Here is a 20449-nt window from a genome sequence, read left to right on the forward strand (position 1 = left end):
GGGTGTTTTCCTGCAGGAAGGACTGCTGCACTTCACAAAATAGAAGGCATCACAAGCTATGATTCTCAAACATATGAAAATCTACCCAATATTGAAGAAATATATGTACACTTTTAAACTTGAAGACAGCAAAACACCTTTCTCTAATCATTTTTAATTATTATTCTTCCAGTTCTTGAAGAATGCAGTGCATGTTAGTATCTGGTTTTAAATGCCTACATGACATTTTTTTTAATATAGGGAATCTAAATTTAAATTAAACCAGAATTCATCTATTTTGTCAGAAGAAGAAGGTTCACATGAACCTAAAGTCTTAGATCTGCTCCAGCACAGAGTGTAAAAATATGTGCAGTTTTTAAAAATTAGTTGTGTTTGTCAGTCTAGCAAACTTTGTATTTTATCACTCTCCCTCAGACACACACACATCCACACACGCACACACAGTCCTCTACTCTTGATCTACTTAGATCGGCAACATCTAACTGCCACTTAACCTCACTTTCTCTACTTACCCATCTGCTCGCCCCTTCAGCTTCCAATCCATCATCCAGCCGTGCCTCTCGCCCTGCAAAATGACTCTACTAGTCATGAACATCATTAACCTCCCCCCATCCAAATGCACATGCATACACACGCACACGCACACACGTATTTACACACACATGTGATCAGATGTCCCTTTACCTCTACTTAGAGTGCAATCTCAAGCTACTCAACCTCTGCATCAGCCTCTCGCTGTGCAGGCTGTTGTTTCTCCACTCTTCTTTATGTGTGACATTTCTCCTCTGAGAGAGGGGCCCTCAGAGTGGCCTTATCATCTTTTGGCCTTTTCATTTGGCCTGCCTTTGAACTTGTGCTTTCTGTGAACTCTCCAGCAATCACACGCATACACACGCACGCAGACACGCTTTCACACACAGATGCACTCACATATGTAATAAAGCACTCTTTTTGCAATATATCACTTCCAATTAAATTTCTGCATACCAGTCAGAAAGCAAGAACACACACATTTTATAAGTGAAATGAAATACTGTTTTAAGATTTTTTTTTATTTTTTATGTGAGCATGTGTAAAGCATTTAAAAGCTAAAAAAACATCTTGATTTAGTTATCAGATTAAATTTGACTCTACTGGATTGTGCTTTGTCTTTGACTCAACATGGTTAGTAAAAGGAACATTATATTGCCTCCTTGAAAAGAGGCTCACGGTGTTTTGTCTCTCTCTGTAAAATTAAAGAGATTTTCATCAAACTTCCAAAACCACAACTTTCAATATTTACATGGCTGATTTTATTTATTTATTTTTTTTTTTACATTTTTCAGATTCATGAATATACAAAAATCCCAAGTAAAATTTTACATTTTTAACACAGAGACAATAAATTGAAATGCACACATTCAGAGGAAAAAAAGCATCCATTGTTTACATTGTTGTTGCTCCTGTCCACTTCCACAGAGGAATCATATGGAACTTTATTGTGTGTGATTGCATTGCCACCAGCTCCCACAAAAATGGGCATTCGTTCATCTGTGAAGCTACTCAATTTCTTCGATAGTAAAAGAAAAAGTAACTTTATTGAAGTCATATAGATCTGATTATGACAGTTCACAATTAAGTCTTTGAATGAATAAGATAGTTCCAAGTGAGGAGAATTATCTGTTCTCTATGCTAAGTTTGTGATGTATAAGGTTACAGAAGAGTCAGTGAGTTGAATTTATGAATTCCATTTATTATACCAAAATACAGCTGGTCCATTTTGACATGCTACCTTTAAGAGCTAACAGTCAAAAGAAATCCCACAAGGGTTTCCCATCCCCTTTGTCCCGCTGAGCTTCGCCCCAAAAGAGGACTTTTCCTAGTGTGTCATCGTTTACTCCAGCTCCCATTTGCATTTCCTAACATGTGGTTTATTTTAGCCTTAGCTTTGCAACTAGCTAAAAGAGACAAAAGGAAGAAGCAGAATTATTTATTCTCAACACAAGTCAAAAAGTTAGATATTAATTCTTGTTCATTAGTCAACACCTTCAAGTATTTTTTTATATGATTTAAAGGGCTCTTTGCCCAGGACGCCTTTGAGTCGAGAATGGCAGAAGGGGAAATGTCGGCGGGTGCATAGACCTCATGGTTTTTGCAACATAGAAAGTTGAATTTGTATATCTCGACCAACTAAGGACACAATGTGTTTTATTAATATATCTGCAGCCAGATCTGATTATATTGAAACAATAAACTCAACATAGATTAAAAACCTGCACCACATTTTTGAATTAGATTAAAATCATAAGAGAATCCATCACAGAAAAACAATGGTGATTATGAACACCATTGTGATTAAAAATGAAAATTGAACACAATGGTCACAATAAAATTAGCAGTACATTGAAAATGAAATCATAAGAATTATGACTCTACATCTAATTGTGGCTAATTGTGCTGAAATTTGTTTCTGATTTGATATTCCCAGTGACACTAAAAAAAAGGGGTGTTTAGCTAACATAATTCATTCTGTCATTAAATGTTCTTTTAGGTTGACGTTTTTTTCACACTGTATTCTGAGGTTTTAATGCGTATAACACATTTTTTAACACTGGGTCTAAATTCACAAAGCCTATTTGTGAAAACCACAAAAAAAAAAAAAGAAATTCTTAGTTTTTCAAAAAAAAAGCAATTACACATATCATCTTATCTTGCCTCATTGTCTTGAACCCAAGAATCCCATGGCCTTTAGGTTTTTATTAATCACTCTGGAACTACATCCTATGATAATAAGATTCATGCAAAATATAACAAAACAATGATATGAGATTTACACTGTGGGCTTTCTGAAATCATTGAAAGCAATACAAGAAAATATTACCAAGAACAAAATTATAACAACAGATGTTTTTTGTTTTCTTTGTTTTGTTTTGTTTTCTGCACTCTCTTGTTGTCCTTCATACCACAAATCAGAGCTCTGAACATTATTCCATCTGTATTTTTCTTTCTTTTTTTTTTTACAAAAATAAACCAGCCACTGTATACATCAAAGAACATATTTAACATATTTATATTATATTAATACACTTAAATTTAAATAAATTAGATAACCTGCTTATATAATCTCATGATAAGATTCCTCAGAGGATGTTTTTTTTTTTTTTATCTTGGTATTCTGCTTGTGCAAATCCAATCCTCATCATTTCTTCCAACACATTGGTTGCAACACAGTTGTTTCTTCAGCTTACTTCTTCTTCCATCAACGTTGGTGGCTGCAGAGGAGCTGCTGTGTCAGAGGACTAGAGAGTCTAGGTGTTTGGAGGAACCTGGAGGGGATTGGAGGGGGAGAGATGTACTGCAAGTGGTTCTGCATGGAGAGCTCAGCCAGGAGAGATGGTAAAGATAGGAATGGACAGCATGGACACATTGTCTAATGGCAGTTCCAGCTGAGAAAACAAAAAAATACCCACGGACCACTAAAACATGAGGGGGGAAACACATGTGGGTCTGGCAAGAGGTCAGATTCCAAAGCATATCTAATTCAATTTTACAATCTGTAAGAAAACACGCTTCTGCTCTCCAAGTAGTTGGAAACGCATTGTAAAATATGTCAGTTTTTACACCTCATTATGAAGCTATTTTCTTTTTGCAATGCTGCATGGGATGTGACTTTTAGTTTTTTGTTTTGAAATTACAATAATTCAGACTAATACAAGAAGATAGTAGCTATTTTGTAGTGCAAAAAATATGTTCCAGTTTATAGCTTCACCACCAAATGTTAACATGTTGGCCATAAATGTTAGCATGGTGGCATGTGTGCATATCTCTGTGTGAAAAGGGCCACGAGAGGCTGCAGACTTTTGCAAAGCTGCGTTTGCTCTCTTGCCGGTGGTCCAGTCTGGACTGGTAAAGACATTACTGCTGCATTCTGGGAGAACGGGGAGTCCTATAGACAGCGCTCACTTCTCTAAATAAACATTAGTCTTAAAAAGTTTGGCCCCGCGACCTCGGCGTGATCGCATTTCACCCCTGGATAGTAAACTTCAACTTTATCGCGAGGTTTTCCACTCTTAGAAAACACACTTTCACGCCGAAGTCGATTGGATGTCAACTTAAACAAAGTTTCATTTTCACCTATCTGAAGAGGCAGAAGAGGTTCCACGGCAGAAGTTACATTTGTCTAACTTACCAACATCCGCGGATGTTTTCTGCATGAATTTAAATACTGACATTTGATTTCATTTTTAATGCATAATAACGTATGATTATGGATTTGATTTTTGATAATAACCCCCTTCAAGTTTGTCAGATAAAGTAGTCAGTCCAAATGATTATAGAAGACTTCGCTTTACAATCTGTCAACACGGAGTAATCCAACCGATAATGAAGTACTGTCTCTTTCTGTTAGATTAAGTTTAAAAAAAATGCTTCCAAAGTGCATAAAACCCTTCAAATCCTAAAGTAATAGCCTATTGGAGAAATCGGCTGGAGCTACCTTCAAACTCACATGACCCTTCCCTGCTGGCATCTAAGGTCAAATAGAAGAAGCCTGCAAAAAGCGCCCGCATCATAGCGCTGATGGTGGTGTGAGAGCGGCCTGCAGCAGCTGCGCGCCTCTATCAAAAGCTGCACAGAGGAAAAGTGCTGCAGTGAAAACTTCACTGTAAGTACCAATGGATGGAGGCGCCCAACAGACAGACCGATGACCAATAGGGAGGGAGGAGAGATAGGCGGGAAAGGGGTAGAGAGGGGAAATGGTTATGCGGAACAGCCAGCAGGTCCTAATTTAACTGGCTTAGTTTAATTAGATAATGGCACAGTAAGTGAATGTGTAATGTTCCGGGATGCATGGTTCCGCATGGTCAATACACATCTACCCACTTTTGTCTACTGGCGCATGGGTGTAATATAGCTCTGATGCTAATGTCCCAAGTTCCCTGTTTTGTCTGTTAAATTCCTTCTTTAAATTAAGAATTAGCTCAATACTAATCGTGCGGGGGTTTTTTGCGGGAAGTATAGGGTTTTTTCACTTTCTCTTTTTTGCGTTAGTCAATAGTTGAATATTTGGGCATTTTAGTTTTCTAGTTTTGTTTTATTTTATTTATTTATTTATTTATTTATTTATTTATTTATTTATTTATTTATTTATTTATTTATTTATTTATTTTTATCTCATTTATTTTTTTTATTTTTTACTTTGTTTTCTTTTTACTGATGAAATAGTTACAAAAACCTTTAAAAAAAACCTTACTCTTTCTATTCGGTTAGACTGTTTCCTATGTTTTTTGTCTGATGTTTCTTCTTATTATGGCAAAAGGTTAATTACTCGAGATGAAATAATCATTTGGCTAACTTCTGTGGACAGATATTTATTCGGTTTTTTTTTTTCATTATTATTTTCAGGGCTCCAAATAACCATCCATCCATCCATTTTCTGAACACCCTTCGTCCCTAATGGGGTCGGGAGGGTTGCTGGTGCCCATCCAGCTGCGTCCCGGGCGAGAGGCAGGGTTCACCCTGGACAGGTCGCCAATCTGTCGCAGGGCTCCAAATAAAATCTCTATTTTCTTGGTATTATCATTCCTTTATCTGTTATACCATTTTATCTTAAATTTTGTCCATTAGTTCCGTTATTTATGCTTTTAAGAACACGTTGGGTTTTTTCTTTTTTTGCTTGTTTGTATTTTTCCCCGCCAATGCTGATGTTATTAGTCTTAAAATCCTCTTAAGGTAACTTTGTGAATGCAAACTTATATGCAATGTCAACTGATGCCAAACACGTATAATGCAAGGTCCAAACTACTTATATATATATAACCTGCTATGATTTCCACTAACATTGTCATTGATACCTCCTGACCCAATAAAGCATAAAAGTTTTTGCGCATGTGCATGTAGCCGCACACGCGCCGGCCCCTGCTCCTTGTTTTCTGCAGCAGGTGTTCTTTTAATGTCTACATTACTATAGGAGCAAGAGAGCGAGGGCAAACATGGTCCAGAATTAATATTGTGATTCCAGAGATGACGGAGAGCTCACTGTCCTCACTTTATTTACACATTCTAAATTAATTAAGCAGAGGATTCCTCTGCGCGTTGGAAAAACACAGGGCTGAGCAGGGAGACCGGGTGCTGCACTGATTTATAAGGGAGCTTGCAGATGCGAAGCCGTGCCGCTCGCCTCTCCTCCAGGCCGGGATAAGTGGGGGGAGAGTCGGGCGGGGAGGCCGAACGGACCATGCCAAGATTATTATGTGGTGGCTTTGTGTGTGTGTGTGTGTTTGTGTGCGCGTCCGCATACACACGCAAAAACATTACACAATTTCAGGTTGACCCACTTGTCAAACTGCTCCACATGTTGGGAAAGCAACAAAATTCACCATTAGTATACAAGTAAGAGTGTGTGTGCGTTAGGTGCTTTGGACACATTCAGATTAATAAAGAATGAGTATCTTTCTTTTTTGCCTTTTTTTTTGTATTTTAACTGTTAAGTTATAAGTCTGTTCTGGGTAAGTCATCTGTTGGTGTTCAGATTTGATGTTTTATTTTATGCGAAAAAGTTCAAAGTGTTCAATTGAATCTTCTTAATGCTCCACTTTAGAAAGATGTCCAAAATTCAGGAGCAACCTTAAAATTTAAAAACGATTATATTATATTATATTATATTATATTATATTATATTATATTATATTATATTATATTATATTATATTATATTATATTATATTATATTATATTATATTATATTATATTATATCAATTAAAGTACCTCTCTGTGCATTTTAACAACTTTGCAAAAAGAAAATCAAAATCCATCGATAAGTGAGGTTATTATTGTATTATTGACAGGGCACCAACATCATAGATTGGCTTAATGTTATGAATGCATTGATAACAACAACAACAATAATAATAATAATAATAATAATAATAATAATAATAATAATAATAATAATAATAATAATAATAATAATAATAATAATAATAATAATAATAGGTATTTTTGGTGTTATTTTTCTTTTAAAGATCCTTTGAATTTGTAAAATAGCGGAGTAACAGCTACATCTCGTTGACGTCTGTAAATAAATTACAGCGGCTCAAATCGCGAGTGTAGCGCCCAATTTGCGCACATGGAAGCAGTTAGAAAAAAGATGGGAATTGCCTTGAAATTTACAAACGTTTATGAACTGTTGAGTCATTTGGCTGTCACTTCACATATCACTCAGTTCTTTATTAAAAGAGAAAAAAATGAGTAATGTCTCTGCGGTACCTAAATCAGGATGCACTCTGGTGCTGATGCTGGTGTGGGTGGTCCTCGGGTGACAACGGCGTGGAAAACACGATATTTATGACGAATTTATCAACAGATGGTGTCCCGTTTGAATGTATGTGGAACATTAGAAGGGCGGACGAGTGTGACCCGGGTGCGCCTGATGGGTAACCAGCGAGTTTCCGTTCTGGACTCATGTCTGTGCGCATTTGAGCAGATAATCAAGTGAGCTCACTGTCAAACTGTCTGATTCAAATGTGTGCCACGGTTTGAACCCTTTTTTGGTGGTTGATCCGTAGGGTGTGCATCTGCTCCAGCCTGTGTTGCAATTTTCTTTTTTTATTTCTTTTTTTTTTTTCTTTTGGCCTCCTTTTCCTTCTTTAAATGTTTAACCACCCCTACAAGCGCTTGATGTGGATCTTAATGGTCTGATGCGGTGCGTAATGACTCCCTATGCAGAGGAAAAACTTCAATAGTCTGCTAATGTTTTTTCCAGGCCATTTACTTTGCAAATTGTACATGGAGAACATCCATTAACAGAGCATGGGCAGGAGAGGCGCTAATCAAAATGATTCCCTCAAATCCGTTCTCGACTTTCATCGGTTTCACTCAGTTCCACTAACGAGCTCAAGAGAAGTAGAAAAGAAACAAAAGACCCGGGTCCGGATAAAGAACGTGGTCATGTGTTGGTTTTCGTTTCAAAGACCCCTTCATCCACCATAATCATCTGTCAAAACACCCGCAAACTAATTCAGCCATTTGCGCACAGATTTCCTAAATAATGGGGAGGGTCTTTGCGCCTCCCCTCTGTATGGAAACATGTGGTCCAACAAGTTTGAAAAAGACCAATAGGCCTGTTTGTCTGTTGCAGGACGAGTCCCACTGCTTCTTTTTATACGACAACACGGATGGCATGAAAGCGGAGCAAAACCGAGGGCCTTTTGAGAAGATTGCTTTTCAGAGCCTATATGTGTGTGGCTGGACCGCTCGCTGTGTGCACATTCAGTCCCCTGGGCCAGGGGTCCACGCTGACAACATCAACAAACGAGCAAAAAAAGAAAAAAAAGGAAAGAAAAAAAGCTGCATTATTGTGGATTAGAGAGCCCGATGAAAAATGCTGTTACAAATTAGCAACGAAAGCCCCCAAAGACCGTGGGGATATCCTTGTTCACTTTCAATTACAGAGTGCCGAGGCTCGCTATAACGTCTCCCCCCCTCACATTCATTTGGGGGGGCCTTTGTAAGTCGCTGGACCTTTTACAAACGAGTAACAGCCACACAAGAGGAATATACTTGCCCACTGTTGCGTGATATTCTCCAATTTTGTGCACATCAACATGTGGAAACACATAAAGGGGAATTATGTGTCTTTTTCATACCCAGACATCAATTTAGTGCAGGCTTCAGCTGCTAATGTTGTTGTTAACACATTAATCATTTCCTTCCAAGCGGCAGTTTATTTGGGAAATCCCTAACAACATACGCAACAATGTGAAAGAATCTGGGTCGTGAACGTGATTTCAAATAAATCCCATAGTTTGGAACCTCTTCAAGGAATTTTCATTTAAAGAAAAAGAAAAGAAAAGAAAAGAAAAGTAGACAAGTTTAAGACAAGTTTGCGAGCTCTCGTTTGCACTTTAAGAGTTTTTTAAATTTCTTGTAATTTTGAATGCAGAAAGACTAAAGTAAAAAAAAAAGAGTTTGTTGTTTCTTAAACTCACAAACATTTATTATTGTTGTCGTTACAACAAAAAAGAACTGACCTATGAACATTTAGGTGCTCAGCTATTGGCAACACAAGACAAATGTTTCACAGATTCAACTGTAAATATAGGGAGGAACGAACAATTTAAAAAAGGCTGAGAGAGTCAATCACGCAACCTAGATGTATCCACTGACAACAGGAAACGATATTGCCACAAATTCACCATGTAAAAGGGGGACTACGGGAGACTGGAGTGATTTTTATATGTAAAGTCAGAAACCCCCCATTTCGTCTTCATGTGCTTTCTAAGTAAAAACCTGAGATTGCCGTCTTTCTTCTAGATATCAACAACAATAGTGCCACCATCTTACAATAAACACAATATAAATCATAATTAAATTCTCAGTTATATTTATAAAAAAAAAATTGAAATAAGCCCCACTGGTCGTTGGTGACAACTTTAACTTATGTTAAAATATCAGTTTTTATTATTATTATTATTATTTTAAATCCCATCACCTGCTAAATGAGAAGCGCAGACGGACTTGCAGGCCTGCATTGTGTTTGTTTTTATGATCTTTCATAAGTTGTCCGCCTCTCAGTGTTATGCACATATATTTACATCGCATAAATAAAGTCTCCTCTCACATTGATAGGAAACCGAGAGAGCTCGAAACAAACTCTCTCTCTCTCACTGTCTTTCTTTCTTTCTGCAGCAAAAATGTTCATCCTACCTTCACATAGGACGACGTCACAATTATTATTTCTTATTCACTTTTTCAGTTTTTAGAAAGGGCAAGTGTTCAAGTTGGAGGTCTTGGTGGGGAAAGTCTGACTCTGTGGGCTTGCTTGGAATAGGCCCTCCTGGGAAATGTTCAGGTGGCTGGAAGCGGAGGCCAGCGCCGGGGTGAGCATGGCCAGGATCTGAGCCTGGCTGCTGCTCTGCGCGCTGTAGGAAGAGCCGCTGGAGTTGGCCGCTCCTATGATGTTGTCAATGGAGAAGGAGGGCCGACTCGTTGTGGAGCTGGAGTCCGTCTTGAGAGGCGGCAGGGACGGGCTGAGCTGCGGGTAAAAGGGCTTCCTCAGGTCGGTCCCTAGAAGGGAGGGCAAGTGATGCGGCGCAGGGAATATGGATGCAGGTGAAGGCAAGGTGCAGGGGGCGTTGGGGAAGGGGAAAGATCCGCCGGTGTGATGCGGGTGGAAAGGGTTGTGGGCTGCGTGAAAGTTCTGCAGCTGGAGTCCGTAGTTGTATCCGTACGGCCCGTATCCGAACCCTGGCAGAAAGCCGCCGGAGTCCCTGAGGATTTCGTTACTTTGGTGTCTCTTGAAGCGCTTCCTCCTGCGCAAGAAGCTCCCGTTGTCGAACATGTCTGCGGAGTCCGGGTCCAGGGTCCAGTAGTTGCCCTTTCCCGGGTTACCAGGCTCCCGTGGAATTTTCACAAAGCAGTCGTTTAGGGAAAGATTGTGGCGTATGGAGTTCTGCCACGCTGGGAATTTTTCCCGGTAGTAAGGGAATCTGTTGCTGATGAACTCGCAGATCTCGCTGAGCGTGAGGCGTTTCTTGGGACTCTGCAGGATGGCCATTGTGATCAGAGCGATGTACGAGTAAGGGGGTTTCACAAGTGCACTTTTTCGGGGTTTGTCCCCGATCAAGGTCCCAGACTCCGCGCCGGATCCCAGAGGCTCTGACGGGCAGTCGGAGCTGCTGAGCCCCGGAGAGGAACCTCTCTCCGCCGCGCTCTGGGAGTAATTATCGTCCGAGTCATTGTCCAAGTTGAACTCGTGGTGAATGTATTTCCCGTCTTTCCCGACGGATATGTCCCCTCCGACCACATCAATGTCTACATCTTCGGACAATGCAGAGCTGTCGGACATATCCGTCCCTAAAGTCATCCTTGGAGACGAAACTTCTCTTCCCCCGTCTCTCCCAGATTTCTTCCTTTTTCTGGTAAGGCTGAAGTGCGAGAGCGCGCACACACCCTCCCCTTTATTCCCCCTCACAAAAAGGTATTATTGTGGACACTTTATCTCCAACGAGTCAATGCACACATAGCTACAAAAGGTAAGAGACACAGAAATCTTATTGATCTGCGAATCTGGAGATTGCTTTTGCATCCGAGGGTGGTTTCATTAAAAAAATAAAATTAAATTAAATTAAAAAATTCTGATGCACTTGCGTAAAAAAGTCAGTCAAAGATACAGTCAACGTCTTCCACCAATAGCTGTCAGAGTTTGTTTTTTCTTCAGATCCGATGGTTTTCAGTCAAAATACTACTTTTGGGTATCCGAATGTCTTTCCAAAAGAGGTTTTACGCACGGGTTTGGAGAGGTATCCAGTCGGACTGTCACACTATCCTCCTTAGCTTTCAAATGGTATTTATAGGAGCACGCCGATCACGTGATCTTTGAGTCACAGTTACCAGGAACTGGACAGATTTTTTTTTCTTCCAAAAAGTAATTTTTGTATTTGTATTTTACATTAATCAATGTTTAATTTTTTTCCCGTTCAAATAGTAATAATAAAAAATGAACTGAACTCGCGATCCAAAAATCGTAAAATTAGTGTTTCCTCATTGTGGGTCAAGTGCACTTGGAATTTTTTAAAACGTAAGTGGAATAATTACAGTTAAAATAACGTGGGTAAACGAAATATGCCTGAATTTTACTTCTTAAAGACTTGCAGGAATATATAGACCGTACTGAAAACTGGAAAATATTCGACGTTGCTGATTTAATCTGTTTTTAATAGAGTTAATCACAACCAAATCAAACTAATTAGAATAGATTCATTCTATTCGTAAATTTATATATTTCTTTGCACAGAAAAAGTTATTACTATTATTATTATTATTATTATTATTATTATTATTATTATTATTATTATTATTATTATTATTATTATTATTATTATTATTATTATTATTATATTTTCCTAAAAACAAAAAAAGAACAATGTTTTTCACACTCGGTCAATACGTCTTGTCTGTGAGAAGATGTTTTTTTTTCCTTATATGTTTATAACTTACTGAAAACGCTTGCTATAAAGATAATTACATGCATGTGAATTATTGTTGTATTGTCTTACCTTTATTATTAACATAAATTAGTTTTTCCCTTCTTAGATAAAGTAAAAAATAATTACCTACATAATATTAATGATTTTATACAAACAATTCTTATCAATATTATTTCAAAAACAAACATTCATCGCCACCTAGGAATTGACTCCTGCTGCTACTTGACAGGTGAAATATCCAAGTCGCTTTTCTCCGTCTCCTTCTCAACAAGGCAGACAATCATCCAGGTGCATGAGTTGTAAAAGGGCAAATGGGATATTATAGACACTACAACATGCTCCTATTTTTTTTTTCCTCATCAGGAATGAAACGTCAGCAGATGATAGTCCAATATTTGCGGGCTCCTCTCATTCGTTAGACTGAGTTGTTATCCGTCATGCTTCCATTCAGGCTCGCACTAATAGAAGATCAGGCAGCACAAGATTAACAGGTCCTATGTATAAAAGTTTTTACATGTAAGCTATCCTCTGCTTTTCATTGTTTCTGGATATTATTCGCGTGTTTATCTCTTTTGTTGTCTTTTTGTCTGAAAAAACTATATATAAATCGAGTTCAATTGAAATATGAGATACCGGAGACTATTTCATTGTGTGTTGTTGTCATAACTGACTGTTAAAAGTCTGAAGACAGACATCGAAGGGTTCAGTTTTGCTTTTTTTCCCCCTGAAATGTCAGTTATTGCTACTTTTTTTCTTTTTCTATTTTTGTTTCCATGCATATGAATAAGTATTTTTTTTATGCTGCTATAAAAGATCGATACTGACTATAATGTGTTTTGCTCTCAGTAACTGGAATAGTTGCCACAACCTCGATATTTTATATTTTGACTTGACAAATATCACTAAAATTCACCTGTCGTTCTATAGATTAACTTCTAGACGGGAAGGATTAAAACAAATATGTATTTACACAAATTTGAATTTAAACTATTTGAAAACTGAATCCGAGTGTCTTGGTTTTAAAATTTTTCAGAAGTGTGAATGTTCATAAAGTTACCCGGCAGCGCGCCGAATGAGCTTGCTGTAGTTTGTGGTGTTTAAGCGCCACCTGCTGGTGAACTCAAAGCAAAAAGTCAATTGGATAAATTGGCTTCTCTGTCTTTTACGATTTGGATCCCGAAAGAGAGATTTTAAAAAATCCACAATTTCCAGTCAAATTTCTGAAACTTATATCTTTTTGCTAAATAGCTGTGCACCCCTTAATAAAATGCAAGCTAAACTTTAGCCAAAGAATAAAAATATAATAACATGTTTGAGAAATTGGGAATTCAGTATCCAACTGCAAAACAAGAAAACAGTAGGCTACACATAAACTAATAAAATGTTAAACATGGCTAAGTCTCGACACTTATTTATTCTCCATTTTTATTTTTTCTTGCTCCACCACGTTAGAGCCTCCAAAATACCTCATCCGCCTCCTCTATCCCCGCGTCCCTCCCGGATGTTGACCTCTGGAGGCACGCTTTTGCTCACAACAAGCCAACACTTTCATTGACAGATATCTGTACTCAGTATCTGCGAAGGAGCAATACATTCCTGAGAAAAAAGTAAGACGACCCAATGAACATCTTATTGTTGCTGCCATCTCGAGGCTAAAATGTGTAAATTGCTTAAGTTGTGGAGGAAATTATTATTATTATTATTATTATTATTATTATTATTATTATTATTATTATTATTATTATTATTATTATTATTATTATTATTATTATTATTATCGGACTAAGAGACAAAAAAGGTGAATCAGACATAAACTATGTCTTGTGGCTGGTTGCATCATTATTTCCATATTATTACCATAAATAATGGTTATTTATGACATGCATATTGCAATGGAACTTTTATTATGTACCGTATATTATGTTGGTTTTTTTCAGTTATACTGCATTTTCTTCTAACTTTTATTCTTATTTTATAATTTTTTTAATTATTATTATTGTTATTTTAGGGAGTGGGGGTTGAGAGTCGGAGGTGGGGCTGCGAACGGAAAGATAATTTTTCAGGGATGCACTAGTTGATTAGTGAAATTTGACCAGCTAAAAATTCTTTTTGAAATATTGTTAAAACTTTATGTCTCAGCTACATTTAACAGATCATGTTGAAACTGGTCAGATGTAAGCTTTTTTATTTTTTTATAATCATCATTGTTTATTCACAATCTTGTTCAGTCAATGCATGCGTTTGCACTTGTGATTGTTTTTATTTGCTTTTGTGATTGTAGTTGTTTTAGCAAGTTCCTGACTGACATTCCACGAAAAGCAAAATAAAAATAAAATAAAAACACCCTAAACAAACCAGGGACACATTCAATTAGCAAGAAGAACTTATTTATTTCCAGCGGCACGGTTGCCAGCAAATATCACACTCTTTTTTTTATCTTAAAATCTTGAGCTACATTAAACTTTTTACACATACAAGCTGAAGGAAACATTTAATCAAACCAACTGAAACGTGAATTATGAAGACAGTAAAGTTTTCTATAACTTTTTAATGTAAAGATGGAATGTTTCAAACGGATATAGATGGCTTTGAACCTCTTTAAATATGAATGTTTTAAAATCCTTCCACAATGGAACAAACTCGCATTTATTCCGCGTACGGTCACTGCAAATGTTCTTTTAACTAAGCGCATATTATCTCACATATACCTCTCTAATCCTGTTGTAAAGTTGCCCTGTCTCATGTAGTTATTGTTGTAGGAGTTCATGGGGTTCGGGAGGCCCAGGAGCTGCTCCGTGTGCTCTGCGCAGGAGCCGTGGCGCAGAGCAGGTAGGGACAGTCTGTTACTCGAACAGTACACCTGAGAGCCGCCGGGGGAGAACCCGGCCTGGCTCATCGAGGGCAGGTTCGGAGGAGAGGCAGAGGCAGCAGAGTATGGATACCCTGTTGCCAGATTGGAGGTCAGGTTTCCGCTGTTTCTGCCCAGCATGGTCGCCGCTGGGTTCACAGTCTGGGTCTGGAAACACGCTGACGGGTCGGTGCTGGTTACAGAGCAGCTGGAGGTCATGGAGCCCAGGTCACCGCCGCTCAGACCCAGCGCCTGGGTGCTGAGCTCTCCGACCGGGCCGCCGTGTGCCACAGTCTGCTGGCTAATAATGTTGTCTATGCTGAACATACGCGGCTGTCCCTGGCCGACCCCCGAGGGCGTCTGGTAGTGATGCATCATGGCTGGATGTGGAGATGTGGCTGTCAACTGGGAACCATAGCCTGACCCGATCCCAGCGTACAGCGTGTTGGGGTAGGACGGCCTCCCCATGGTGGTTGGTGTAAAGGCGCTGGAGCTCTGCATGTAACCCGGATAGGTACTCACATCTGTGCGCTTGAACCTTTTCCTTCTTCTTAAAAAGCTGCCGTTATCAAACATGTCCTCCGCAGCTGGATCCAGAGTCCAATAGTTGCCTTTGCCCGGCCTGCCGGGCTCCCTGGGGATCTTCACAAAGCAGTCGTTGAGGGTCAGATTGTGGCGGATTGAGTTCTGCCACTTCTTGGAGTTCTCCCTATAGAAAGGAAACCGCTCCATGATGAACTTATAAATGCCCCCCAGTGTGAGCTTCCTTTCGGGGGAGTTGGCAATGGCCATGGCGATGAGAGCGATGTAGCTGTAGGGAGGTTTCCCTCTCTGGATTGGCCTCTTCCTGCGGCGGCTGCCTGTGGGTAGGTGCTCCTCTGCGTGGCCCACTGCGCCTCCGTCCTCCGCGCTGGGGCTGCTCCCCTGGGGCTCAGACTTGATCAGAATGTTGTCCTTAGGCCGGGCCTGCAGCATCATTGGCGGCGGAGGCAGCGGCGAGTCCAAGCTCACATTTGGAGACATGACATCGGGGCTTGCCTCTGCCGGCGAGGGCTCTGCGGTCATGTTGCACATGCCAGAGAAGTAAGAATAATTTTCCAGAGTCATAAAAAAAGAATAAACGGGAGAACCTTCTTTGTATCGAAACGATCAGATGGGGAATATTCCCTTGGATGGCTCAAGGAGGTGCGTATTTTAAAACAGTCAGTCTCCTTTCTGTTACCAAAGCGAGCCCTCACTCTGCTGTTTGGGATGGTGTGTGTCAGTACAGGTGAGAGAAAGGCGTTGACAGTTTTATAAGACTGGGCAGGAGTGACGCCACTGGGTCCACACAGTGACGATTGATGAAAGAGGACTCACAACCCACCCACCAAAAACTGACTTTATCTCTCTAAGTAGTAGATTTCGACTGATTTGAGCAGCCGATCTTTAATATTTAATGTTCCTGAATTAAAATAACAGTTTCCCAACTCCTCAAATTAAAAATATGCAGAATCTAAAAATATAGATTCATGTTCTTGAATCTATATTCTAGAGTATGATCTAGAATATAGATCATGCTCTATATTCTGCAAAAATAAAATTAGCAGAATATAGAATATGATCTATTAACATTAATAGAACAGTAATCAAGTATAAGTTTGTAAATGTTGGTACTTGATACATTCTACAAACTAAGCTACTCATTTTGGTCCAATCAAAACCTTCTGATCAGAATTTCACTAAATATCTTAGCTTAGTCTCTGTTACTTATTGTGTTATTTTCCCAGTAACAAGGATAATATGCTTATTTAACTGGAATTAAATAAAAACAGATCAACGTATTGAGTGTAAAAAACAACCACCACATCGGTGGTTAAGAAAGTTTCAATAATTTAGGTTTGAATCCAACTTTAGCTAGCTTCATGACACCTTTCAAACATGCTAAAGTTAACCCTGAGGTGGTTATTACCAGTAAATGATACCTATAGGTTATCAGGCGAAAGGTTTAAATGTAAGCACATATTTTGAAGGTTTCATCACTATTTTTGTATCATTTGTTTGTAGTAGAAGATTTAACTGGTGGAAATTTTATAGTTTCCGCATTCTGACTTGGCAATATTTTGCTCTCTCATTAAAAAAAATATCTTAATCTCTGGATGTCACCCCCAAACTCCAAAAATACTTCAGCACAGTATTGGTGAAGAAATGTGTACACTTCTGCATCCTGTTTGTTAAAATTAGCATTTTTTTTTTCATATTTTATCTATAATATGAAAAAACATCAACTATTTATTTTTAGTTGGGCGTAGTTGACTTCTACTTGAATTTTGCAGGATAAATAAATATAGAAATTGTTTTTAAAGAATTTATCCTCTCCTAATCTTTTTTAACATCACAAAATACCAGTTTTACTCAGGGTGTGGGCAATTTTGAGGTTTATTGAAAAAATGTATTATTAGTTGCAGACAAACATCACTGGCGAGTCTTCTTCTGTGTGTGTAACTTTGCTGTTCTTTGGCCTTTCACTGACTTGCTGTCTGTGTGCTTACGGCAGAAACAACATTCACAGAGCTGCACCGGGCCACTCCAAAATCTGCAGCCTATCCAGCAATTGAAAAACAATAACAACCCCCTGAAAACAAGCAATTGAGCTATCCAAGCTTATCCCTACATTTCATTTTCATTTTTGGAGAGTGATAATCAAACAACCCAGTTGGGAGATGAGGAGACATGTTGTCTTTTGGATTTTGAAGTAAAAACAGTGTTGTGCACACAGTTGGTAGTCAGACAACACCTTTTAAGCACTGTGAAAGCCATAGTCTTTCTTTATGATTATTTAGGCAAACAAAGAACTGCAAGCTGTTTGCATGGCTTTCAGCAACATTGTGAGATCTGCAACTTGGGATGCAGAAACAGAGCACAACAAGGTAGGGCCACAATTAAACAAGCTATTTTACTAAGTTGATTTCAGTATGTGAGGATTTTAATGACCAAGGACTTGAAAAAACTCTGGATGATACACTTGAGACACTACATATATAGAGATGCACCAAACATCTTCTGAACTATCCCAATTAGCAAATCAAGTGGTAAACATTAAATCTCCAACATCTATTCACCAAATGAGATATTTTCTGAAGAACTGGTGAAAAAGCAATTTGAAACCTAATGAGCAACATGCTGAATGTGGGTAATTTGCTACATGCAATATGTTGGGGGAAAGTATTCATACCTGTTGAACTTTTTCACCAGTTTATCCAATTGCAAGCACGCTGTATTTAGAACACAGTTATTTCATACGCCTTTAATCAAATTTGGGGCAGCCACCATTCACCCAAATTTTAAACAGAGTCCACCTGTGTGTCAGAATTAAGAAAACCCCAGAATTTTGTTAGAGAACATTAGTGAACAAACAGCACCATGAAGACAAAGGAACACAGCAGACAGGGCCAGGGGTCGAGTTAAGGAGATGTTTAAAGCAGATTTAGGTTATTCAGCATTTTTCCGAGGAGGAAAACATCACAGCATCTCAGGAAAGAGTATAGCAAAACTGCAAGCCAATCAAGACATAGCCACTCACATGAACTGACAGGGTGTTAAAGAAGAGCAGAAAACCTGGAAGTAACTAGAAAAAAACCTGATACTGAAGAGAGAGGTTCACCTTCCAGCAGGATGGCACAAAACAAAGAGACAGAGCTTGATGGTTGATGGAAGGGATTAGATCAAGTCAAATTTATGTGTTAAATAAAAATAAAAAAAAACACACTGAATCTTTTATTTAATGTACTTTATTGAAATGTAAAACAATGACAAAAAGTCTAAAGGGTGTGATTCTCCTTTGCGTAGTACATCATTTGATTCTCATGTTGGTCTATCTTCCACTTAAGTTGATTTTAAAGAAAGTTGTCCACAAGTTTTAAAGTAATGATGTTCCTCTTGAACAATCCTGCTGTGTATAAAAGTTGCTCATAGACAAAGAGAATATATTAATCATCACCTCCTATTGTTCTAGCAGACATCTGTTTTACCACAACCCATCCCCTACCAACACGCAGAAGCTGGCAATCCCATCCCACAGATAACTGGAGCCCCCTCCCCTTCTCACCACGCTGCAGCTCAGACATAACTAAGCCCAGCTAGCTACTCACAGCCAGTGGTTAACAGCTTCAGACAGGCGTGGGAGCAGGGATGTATCTAGGCGGGATCTGCCCCCAGAGCTGCCAGGTCAGGCAGGACAAACAGGGGCTCAGGCCAGGAAACGAGGACCCCTGCCTCAGGGTCTGCGGCCTCTTGTTAATCCCCTCCTGAACCAGCCTACCACCCCAGCACTGACTCTATACACCTTTCAGGACAATATTTGTTTCTCGGTCCCATAAATGGAACAAACACTCTGCTATAGCTATTCAGATAGTGATGGTTCCATTACTTTTCACATTGCAGACTGACAAATTTTGCATCAGAATGTTCTTTTGACAACAAAGTAGATTTTTATAGAATGAAAATTGTTGTTTTCCTATGGGGTAGATAAGGAAGTAGAGTTACAAATTCCTTGGATGACACCATTTCTAGCCCTACAAAATACAATCCATTTGCCAGAATCTTTAATTGCATCTTTGTATTTGTAAATGACGAAGTAAGACTTCTAAAATGAATTACTTTTTAAGTTTCTGAATGCATCAAGCTGAATGTAAAATTTGTAATTTCTAAAATTAGTTTTGTCTTTACAAAACCTTTTGGGAGATGTCCATGAGTGTCCGGAGAATTTCTTATTGTAATTTGTAGATTACCTAATGATGTAAAATCTGCTTATTTGCTGACAATAAGATGAGCCCATAGAATTATTTTTAATGAAAAGCATATGTCACCTATGGGCCCAAACTGTGCGGATTTACCCCCAGAATTTAGAAATATTTAGTCTTTCAGACTTTCAGTCATGTTCTGTACCATATGGTGTTTTTGCTTCCTCACACTTCTTCCTTCTGATTCTCTGAATTAATTTCAACCACTCATGATTGTTGTTGTCACCACAAACTTGCAGTGTGTCCTTTCAAATGCAGATTTCTCAAAAGTGAGTTTCTTCAATCAAATTTTAAAAAAGGAAGCAAAAATTCTGAAATTGAGAATCTTTTTGGAAGCAGTACTGTATTTATTATCTCAAGTCTGTTCTATCATCATACTTGCAAACATAGTTGAGCTAAAATCTGCATGGACTATAACTGGAAACATCTGCTTTGGTCACAGATTTGAGCTATGCATTCACAAGCAAGCAACCATAAAACAAAGGATGATTATTTTGAAGAGTGACTCATTCGCACTGTTAAGTATGGTGGAGGATCTGTGATGCTACCAAATACCCTGGGAATCTTAATAAAGCACAAAGGATAATATTTGGTTCAAAATCCAAATTTACTTTAATATGTATTAATGTACACAACGGATATTGAATTAGCACTACCACAGGGGCTGACATCAACTGTCGTTTTTATCTCTGCTCTTACAATTAGAATACAGCCAATCAGACATGGAAAATTAGTGGTGCTCCTGGATTGGCCAGTTTGCAAAAACCAGTAAATCAGACAACATTGCACCTAGGTATATCAGCTTCCTAGGCTGCATTTTTTCATTGTTACAATGTTTGATATTTGTGATTAAC

General features: G+C 38.6%; 2 protein-coding genes across 2 annotated transcripts; both read right to left on the minus strand.

Moving 5' to 3' along the window:
• Positions 1 to 1071: 1071 nt before the first annotated feature.
• foxd2 (forkhead box D2) lies at positions 1072 to 11290 on the minus strand. Its single transcript, XM_044129673.1, has one exon. It carries the CDS (start codon positions 10841 to 10843, stop codon positions 9737 to 9739), a length of 1107 nt encoding a protein of 368 aa, XP_043985608.1. The 5' UTR covers positions 10844 to 11290; the 3' UTR covers positions 1072 to 9736.
• A 3374-nt stretch (positions 11291 to 14664) lies between these two features.
• On the minus strand, positions 14665 to 15921 carry foxe3 (forkhead box E3). The gene has a single exon (XM_044129192.1). It carries the CDS (start codon positions 15919 to 15921, stop codon positions 14665 to 14667), a length of 1257 nt encoding a protein of 418 aa, XP_043985127.1.
• Positions 15922 to 20449: the final 4528 nt, after the last annotated feature.

Source organism: Gambusia affinis, linkage group LG10 (genome assembly GCF_019740435.1).
Source record: "Gambusia affinis linkage group LG10, SWU_Gaff_1.0, whole genome shotgun sequence".
NCBI classification, from domain to species: domain Eukaryota; kingdom Metazoa; phylum Chordata; class Actinopteri; order Cyprinodontiformes; family Poeciliidae; genus Gambusia; species Gambusia affinis.